Source organism: Olea europaea, unplaced genomic scaffold (genome assembly GCF_002742605.1).
Source record: "Olea europaea var. sylvestris unplaced genomic scaffold, O_europaea_v1 scaffold1497, whole genome shotgun sequence".
Lineage (NCBI taxonomy): Eukaryota > Viridiplantae > Streptophyta > Magnoliopsida > Lamiales > Oleaceae > Olea > Olea europaea.
The window spans coordinates 161540-170477 of NW_019232539.1; the positions used below are offsets into that span (position 1 = coordinate 161540).

The following is an 8938-nucleotide window of genomic DNA, read 5'->3' on the forward strand; positions in this document are numbered from 1 at the left end:
TGTTATTTTCAAAAATACGGTTTTAAAAACAATGAAAATTTTATAACACAAAACTCAAAACGACTATTTGACGATGAAAACACTCAAAACGAAGAAAATGAGTTTAAAATTTTTTCAAATTAAAATAATTAAAAAAATCATACAAAACTTATACAAACACAAATACCCCTATCCCTCGCCCTCTCCCTCTCCCTCTATCTTTCTCTTTCCATAATCCTCTAAAATGTCATAAAGTTATTTCTAAAATGTTTAAATTACACACGTTTTCTAATTTTTTTTTTTATTTCAAGAAATTTTTTTTTTTTTCAGAATGACAAACCAAATACTTTTTTCAGTAACATTAAAATAATCTCTCAAAATAAAAATAAAAAATGAATTTAAAACTGAAAATAGAAAATAGAAACGCAAACCAAACACATCTTTAACTATTTATTTTTAATGTAAAACGTGTTGTAAATTACGAAAATGGTATTTTTTTTGACCTGCATTGAATTCGTGAATTTACGTGTATATTCTTCTTCTATAAATTGATCCAAAAATTTTATGCAAAACGATATGATTTTATCGATCAAAATGACATGCTTGTATCGATGAAAAGATGAAAGGAGATTTTATTTTAAAATTATGTAAACCTTGTTGTGCATTTAGTATTCAAAATTGATACCGTTCAAAATATATTAAATCAATAATTATTTCATTAAGTTCATTTCAATTTTTTTTCTTAAAGAACTCAATAATAATTCAACCTGCACTTTGCTCATTCAGAAAAAAAAAAATAGGAAATTTTTTTTTCAAAATTTATAGTGCAAGTCAGAGCTCTGTGTTTTGTATACAATTTATTGTTACGGTAATTAACACAAAACGTCCATATTTTTTATGATTTTTGTGAAAAACGTCCATACCTTTCTTTTTTGGCACATTTTATCCCTACCTTTATTTTTTCTTGTGGAAAACATCATTTTCATCAATTTTCTCAATAAAAAGTTATAAAATGACTAATATACCATTCTATTTAAATATAAAAAAATAAACAACTAATTGCAATCATATTTTCAATGTTCAAAAAAGTTCAAAAGAGGAGGTGGAGGTGGAAAATTTATTTATTTTTTATTTGGAACTACGATTTCATTTAATTCTATATTTTTTTATTTAAATAGAATGATATATTAGTCATTTTATAACTTTTTATTTAGAAAAATGATGAAAATCATTTTTGCACAATAAAAGGTAAAGATAGGGATGAAATGCGCCAAAAATCATGAAAGGTACGAATATTTCGTGCTAATTAACTTATTTTTATTTACAAAAGGACAGAAAATCAAAGTTGAAAAAGTCAAAATTGGCTATTGGCTAGTTGCTTCCTGGCAATGTCCTTGGTCAATGTATGTAATAAACCTTATTCTGCGAAGTAACCAAACACCGATAAAGTATTCAGAGACTTTTATTTCTTTTTATCTTTTTATTTTATTCTAATACCTGTTCTCCTTCCCCACTCTCTCTCTCTCTGGTTCTTTGAACTAGATTTAATCCAATCTTAGAGCCCGGATGACATTTTCCTCCACTCTCTTCAAGTACGCGAAATAGAAGGTGGTTTGTCTGTGTATTTTGTTACGTGTATCTGAGCTCTGACCCGTATTTTCTTTTCTCGATCTGCTTTTGAAATTCCTGAATTTTCTGGTCAGAACACGCATATATACTGCAGTGGACCTGGGTTTCGAGATTTTCTTCTTCTGAGGTTTGAATCTTTGATCTCATTTTTTCGTCATCTTCAAAATTTCATGAAACATTATATATTTTTGAGGCTTTGATTAAACTTCCCTTCACATTTGTTATTATCTTTCTTTCCATTTCTTGAGATTTTGTGTTTTTTTTCTTTTTGGCGAAAAACGAGTTGAAAATCTCGTGGATTGAGCTGGGGTTTGCTCAATGGTGTTTAAATTTCAGGATTTTCCCTTTTATTTTTATGTCTTTTTATTTGATTTTGGTGATTAATGGAAAGAGACTTGTGAAATTTTGCGGCTTTACATTTTTCGGAGCTTAAACTTGTGATTCTTTAAAAGAAATTCATGTGATTTTTGTTTTTTTTTTAATTATTATTTTGCTAATTTTCTTTCACCGTAGAGTTTACTGTCTATGCACTTCAAAATTTTAGTTCAGGAACTGCATTTAAAGCTCGGAATAGCGTGCTCGGCTTTCTTTGATTTACAGTTATATTCTCGTAAAGCATCTTGCAAATCATCCCTTAGCTCCTTTGCAGTTGACATTTATTCATTTGGGGACATTATGAAGTATTTTTCACCTGAACAAAATCAATTTAGACAATGGTTAACACAAAAACTAATGTCTGCACACAGCTCAAATGCTAAAGTCTTGCAGATGTTAGATCTTTGTTTGGAATTTCTTTTTACAGATTCTGTCTGGATATATAAGGGCTTGCTCAAGTTTTATCTGCGGAAAGTAGACCTTGATTCGCTAGTTTATTCTTTGATTTTTCTTCTGCTAGTGAAATTATGGAAACAAAGTCTACCGAGAACATAGAAAAGTTGTATCTAATGCATAGTTTTGTGACTGCCTCGCTTTAAACTCCACATGGAATCTTTTTTTCCATTCCTCTCCTCTTTTCTCTGTACATATCTTTTCTCCTTCTCCCTTTCTTTGTTTCTTCTTGGATATATGTTTATTTATTCTGAAATTCGCTTTTGCTCATTTGCAGTCAACTTTATATGTAGGGAAGCTATAAAATATTGCGAAAAGATTTATACAATATAAAGGATCAGGAAAGCTTCTGCCATTTATTTTCTGATTAGCAGTTTGAGATTAATGTCGTTCCGCAGTATAGCTCGCGATATAAGAGACGGTTTGGGGAGTTTATCCCGGAGGGGTTTTGATGTAAAACTGATTGGTCATCACAGGGGAAAATCACATGGTTCATTCCCTGACCTGAATGACCAACCTTTGGTAATTCAGAATAGTAAATGGGCTAATCTTCCACCAGAGTTACTTTTTGATGTCGTTAGAAGGTTGGAAGAGAGTGAGAGCACATGGCCTGCTCGAAAACACGTGGTTGCATGCTCTGCTGTTTGCCGATCATGGAGGATTATGTGTAAGGAAATTGTCAAAAGTCCAGAGTTATGCGGGAAGCTCACTTTTCCCGTTTCCTTAAAGCAGGTTATTTCCTAATTCCTACCATCTATCATGCTTTTGACCCGTTCATGTTCATTCCATTAACTGATTATGTTTGTGTACATGTTATTCTCACTAGATTATGTGTGCATTGACATCACAGATACCACATTCAATACTTCTGCAATGAACAAATTGTAAATCTAGCCTTTTTCTCTTTACAGCCAGGACCTCGTGATGGAACCTTTCAGTGCTTCATTAAGCGGGACAAATCTAATTTAACATATCGTCTTTACCTGTGTCTTAGTCCTGGTGAGTTGTTTAGTATTTGATTTAGCAATGATTACGATTATGTGCTCTATTTGTTATCATGAAAATTTCTCATCTTGCAAATTTGCATTTGTACATTCTTTTCTTTTTAATAAAGTTAACTAGTGTGGTTAAGTAGTTTGAAGGGAAAAGGAATCATTGAAATAAATGTTCAGGCATTGATATTTCAAATATTATTTTCCATTTTGGAAGAGTAGTTCTTCGTTCAGTATGCATAATAGGTCATATTTTGTCATCAATTTTCTGTCGAGCAAATCCATATTTGATTCCGAACACTTGAAACCCTTTGTTTACACTCTTCTAATGCAAGTTGCAATTTAACTGTGTCAGCTTTGCTAGTTGAAAATGGCAAGTTCCTTCTCTCTGCGAAAAGAACCCGTCGAACTACTTGTACAGAGTATGTTATCTCTATGGATGCAGATAACATTTCTAGATCAAGCAGCGCTTATATCGGGAAACTAAGGTAGAATTGAATGAAAATTTTGTTGTATCTTTATGCGTAATTACTTTTTATGTGTGTTTCCATTTCAGATTACATAATAATTTCTTGAGAATCTAATATATTTTTCAATGCGAGGTTTAGTACATAAATTACTGTTCTTTATAGAAAAATCTTAACCAAAGGCTTTATTTTACTCAGGAAGCTGAGTTATTCCATGCTTGGAATTCCAATCTATTAACTTGGGAAAATATACAATTTTTTTTTTCGCAATTTGTTTTAAAATTGAATATGATCCTGTAGTCATTGGAAATGCCTAAGACGAATGAGCTTATTCAGTGGTTTGGGAAAAAAAAAGAAAAAGAAAAAAAGATCTTTTATCAAGGGAGATCTCTAAAAAATTTAAATCATGACAGCATGGACACATCCTAAAAGTTGTATAGGTGCCAAATATGTATGGTTCTCAAGAGGTCCCACTTCCACCCTTGAAGGGTGAATTTGAGGCTAGAGTAAGCTGCATAAAATTTGTCTTGGAGTGTGGCACATGGGAACGAAAGGAATTTATCCAGATTTTCAGTACAACTAGTTCTTGGTTTCTGCAGAAAAAGATTTTCATAATTGTAGCATGCATTATCTTCCTGTTATCTTCTTTCCTCGGAGACAGTATATATCCCTGATTTGCTTCTTTTGGTACAGAATCCTTATTTTTGTTACTTTTACCCCCAAATTGATGTAGATATTCTCAATATTAACTTGAAAAACTTGCTGCTTTTTGCAGATCAAATTTTCTTGGTACGAAGTTTATAATATATGATACACAGCCTCCACATACTGGTTCACACATCCCTTCACCTGGAAAAACAAGTCGTAGATTCTATTCCAAGAAAGTTTCTCCAAAAGTACCGACTGGCAGCTACAACATAGCCCAAATTACATATGAGCTGAATGTTCTTGGGACACGGGGTCCCCGGAGGATGCACTGTATGATGCACTCAATACCTTTCTCGTCCCTTGAACCCGGTGGGGTAGTACCTGGACAACCTGAGCTTCTTCAGAGGCCCCTCGAGGACTCATTTCGGAGCATCTCCTTCTCAAAAACTCTCGATCAATCTACTGAGTTTAGCAGCTCACGTTTCTCTGATATTGCCCGGTTGGCCAATGAGGACAATGATAGCAAATCAGGACCACTGATTCTCAAGAACAAGTCTCCCAGATGGCACGAACAATTACAATGCTGGTGCCTCAATTTCCGAGGGCGAGTAACGGTTGCGTCGGTCAAGAATTTTCAGTTGATTGCAGCCAATCAACCAACCACTAATGTGCAACCGTCTTCTCAATCATCACAGTCGTCAGACCACGATAAAATCATCCTCCAGTTTGGCAAGGTCGGTAAAGATATGTTCACCATGGACTACCGTTATCCATTATCTGCTTTTCAGGCATTTGCAATCTGCTTGAGCAGCTTTGACACCAAATTGGCTTGTGAATAGAGAAGAAATATCGAGAAAATGCTTTTAACAGAATCTGTTATTGTAATTTGTCCAACTTTTCTTCATTAGAAATGGAGATTGTTGTTAGCTTCTTTAGGTGGTTGTTGAACTCAGTTATAAATTCAACCGTGTAGATGACAGGGCTTTCTCCTTGGTAAAACTCTACCTATTGGATCTCACTTTAATGTCATTATCTTTTTATGGTATTTTCTTGACTTGAATTTGCAGGTTTTTCGTTGCCACTGGACTAGTCATTTTTGAAGTTAAATATCATTATCGAGAACAAGCTTGTGAAAGCGTTCATAAACAATTTAAGATTTTGTTATTAAAATATAAAAATAAGTGGGGAATAAGTTGATACTAAAAATGAGTTTTTCGAGATGTATGGATGACAAGCATGTAAGAACATCTTCAAAAGATTTTTTAAACATGAGATGTCTTTTATTTTAAAGAGTAAATTTTAAAATTATATTTAAAAAGAGTTTTTAAATTAATATTTTAATTTAGAGACTTCAAATTTGGAGTGTCAAATCCAGCCTCTAATTAAATGCATTCAAAGTTTTTCAATTTTTAATGTATAAAAATAATAAATTAATCTAGAAAAAAATTAGTTAAAATAAAATATAAAGAAAAATAATAAAATATTTTGGAAGTAGTAAAATTATGTATTAAATATAAAAAAAACTTGCTGGAGTATTTCAAAATTTTAGTTCTCTAAACTTATAAATGTCCTCCAAATAATAGAATATGGTTTTTAAAAATAAAGAGCCTCTCAAGCGTTTTTAAACATTAGCCACATAGGGTGAGTCCAATAAAGGAAAGAGGAGCCCCCGGGGCACAGCTCAACTGGTGGATTAATTAATATTGGCTTGCTTCCAGCGACAGGGTGGAGAGTTCGATTCCCAGCGGGAACCTGCAGCCAAAAATTACTTATGGAGCAATTACTGTGGAGGATGGTCTTTTATGCGCAGAAGTGTACAGTTAATGGGGGGAACTTGTGATCCCAAGCGTTTTTAAACATTAGCCACATAGGGTGAGTCCAATAAAGGAAAGAGGAGCCCCCGGGGCACAGCTCAACTGGTGGATTAATTAATATTGGCTTGCTTCCAGCGACAGGGTGGAGAGTTCGATTCCCAGCGGGAACCTGCAGCCAAAAATTACTTATGGAGCAATTACTGTGGAGGATGGTCTTTTATGCGCAGAAGTGTACAGTTAATGGGGGGAACTTGTGATCCAGTTGAGGCATAAATCGCGATTTACCCCCTCCAATGTTCTAGGAGCATGAGTCTTGGAGGTCCAGGATTTAGTTTAGTGTAAGCTGGAAAACTTGAATATAAAAAATAAATAAATAAAGGAAAGAGGAAATTGGAAGCTAATTAATGACAGTTCGTTAACTCGTTATCCAACGTGGATGTGAACTTGTCCCGACATTTTATTTATTTTTCCTATTACTAACGTTAGAAAAATAATCCTTGCTGTTATATTAGCTAATTAATAGATAATTTTTTGGTCTAAAGATATACTTCTTTTTTGTTTATTGAACAAGGACGAGATAGAAATGATAACACAACTTATAAGTGCGTAGATTCACGTAAAGTCATTCAATCGAATGTTCGGAAAACAATAATAAGTGCATGTTTGAATAGAAATGAGCTCTGTTTGGTTTGGGCAAAAATCAGATTTTCAGTAAATATATGATTGAAAAGTTGATAAAAATATTCCATCTCTCGAAATGTATAGCTAAACCAACTGTTACCTTATTGTCGTATTGTCTTTTCTTAAAATTGAACTGAAGGTGTCTTCTTTTATACATAGGAATTCTTCATTAAAGTTTCTTTGCTGGTTTATATGAGGATTTTTGTGGTCGGATCATCCTTCTTCAGATAATCAAGGTTTCCCTATAACTTTTGCTTCATTTCGTCGATCAATTTTCAGCTTTAGAACTGATCAGGTTCATTCAGAAACAAGCCATGATTCACAATTCAAAACCTGGAATCATTTCAAAATAAAAATAATAATAGACGGGTCTCTGCCCGATTCCACATTCTTTCTGCTGTTTGCCCCGATGAATTTCTTTCCGTTTCATGGATTTGAAAGCTGTTAGTCGCAATTACTAGCTGTCAGGAGGATTATAGACTGATATTGAGCAATTACGAATCACAGCTCTCAAAACCACCTGCAGATAGGCTTGTTTGTGAATTCTTTGCAGGACCATAAGGCACTAGAAAATTTGTTTTTTTTCACAGAATCTTTACATAGCACTTGATTGGCCACTTTTTTTTTTTTTTTTAAGCTAATTGCCAATGAAAAAATGACAAGTTTACATCTGTAAAGAATATGTACGTATAGCATATCTCCCAATGAAATTGCAGCCACTAATGGTCTAGCAGTTCTTGTCTTTACAGTGAATTGTTATTCAATCAAGATCGATGTCAAATTCATGTAGAAAATTTATAAAATTCTTAATGATTAAACTAAACCATATATAAGTGCATATAAAGAGTTTTGTAATTTATAATAGTATAATATTATCGAAATTGTATTATTGGTATTGGGATTATTCAGTCCATGTTTGAGGAAGCTTTTTAGAAGATAATTTATGATCAAAAACTGGATAAAAAAGGTGGGAAAATGAAAAGTATGGTTAAAAATGAAATTTAACTGATTTAGTATGGTTAAAAATGAATTTCGACCCATTTTTTAGCAAAAAAAAAATAGCTTTACCAAACGTGGCCTTAATTATAACTGAATTTAGCCCTTCCATAAATTCGATTTTGATACACTTGCATCAATGTTGAAAATTAATTTTCTTTTTCACTCCATTTACCAAGTTGCATCATTTCAATCAACCTATTTATTTATTAGGATTAATGGAAAAAAAAATGATATTTTTCTACTAGCAATAAATCGATGAAATTTCAAGGTAAGAAGGAAGACATTTAAAATCAAGATATCTCCTATCTGAGTTCTTCAAGAGTAATTAAACAATTTTTTGCTTTGAAAGAAAAGGAGATATTGGGTAAAAGGTCGAGATGGGAAGTTGGATATCCAGTTTGGACATGTTAGGGCTGATTCTATTGCCAAGTAATCCAATTAAGAACTCGAATTGGTGATTAATCTAAGCCACCTGTTTACGGGACAGGTTTAGAAACATTGGAAAATTTTCGGTTGCTTAAAATATTTGTAATGTAATATATTCGTCCTATTTTTTAACTATAGATTGATTTGAAGCTACTTAACTCCAACTCTAACATGGGTCGAATGTGAATTCCATTCAATTAACTCTACATTAAAAAAAGTCATTTATTACAATTTCTTTAATATTGTTGGGTAATTGCCTCAAAAGTCAAAATTTGGAGGACTTCTATTGCAAATAATAAAAGATAGTTATTGTATGGAAAACTTCTAGTCAAAGTTGAGAGCAGAAATCTTGCAGAATTTGGTTTCCAATTTACAATCGATTTTGGAGTCTTGCACATGAGGGAATCATTGTTGAGTTAAATGGGCCTTATTTGAGTTTAAATTAAACTCTTCTACTTAGTTATTGATCCTAAAA

At 32.7% G+C, this 8938-nt stretch overlaps 1 protein-coding gene across 3 annotated transcripts; it reads left to right on the forward strand.

Moving 5' to 3' along the window:
• The first annotated feature begins 1422 nt into the window (after window positions 1–1422).
• LOC111376366 (tubby-like F-box protein 8) lies at window positions 1423–5588 on the forward strand. 3 transcript variants are annotated; one of them, XM_022999323.1, is made up of 6 exons: window positions 1450–1587; window positions 1683–1735; window positions 2714–3168; window positions 3348–3435; window positions 3784–3916; window positions 4671–5588. In XM_022999323.1, the coding sequence occupies exons 3-6, from the start codon at window positions 2821–2823 to the stop codon at window positions 5380–5382; spliced, it is 1281 nt and encodes a 426-aa protein (XP_022855091.1). In that variant the 5' UTR covers window positions 1450–1587; window positions 1683–1735; window positions 2714–2820; the 3' UTR covers window positions 5383–5588. The 3 variants fall into 3 exon arrangements, with proteins under 3 accessions (XP_022855090.1, XP_022855091.1, XP_022855092.1); XM_022999324.1 differs by having other exon boundaries at window positions 2730–3168; XM_022999322.1 differs by having other exon boundaries at window positions 1423–1735; window positions 2730–3168.
• Window positions 5589–8938: the final 3350 nt, after the last annotated feature.

What these genes read in the sequence shown, in the direction of transcription:
- LOC111376366 (XM_022999322.1), top strand. Translation starts at nt 2,821, where the DNA reads ATGTCGTTCCGCAGTATAGCTCGCGATATAAGAGACGGTTTGGGGAGT. An exon ending in TTCCCGTTTCCTTAAAGCAG is followed by an intron (nt 3,169 to 3,347) that starts GTTATTTCCTAA and finishes TTCTCTTTACAG; the next exon opens with CCAGGACCTCGTGATGGAAC. An exon ending in GCTTATATCGGGAAACTAAG is followed by an intron (nt 3,917 to 4,670) that starts GTAGAATTGAAT and finishes TGCTTTTTGCAG; the next exon opens with ATCAAATTTTCTTGGTACGA.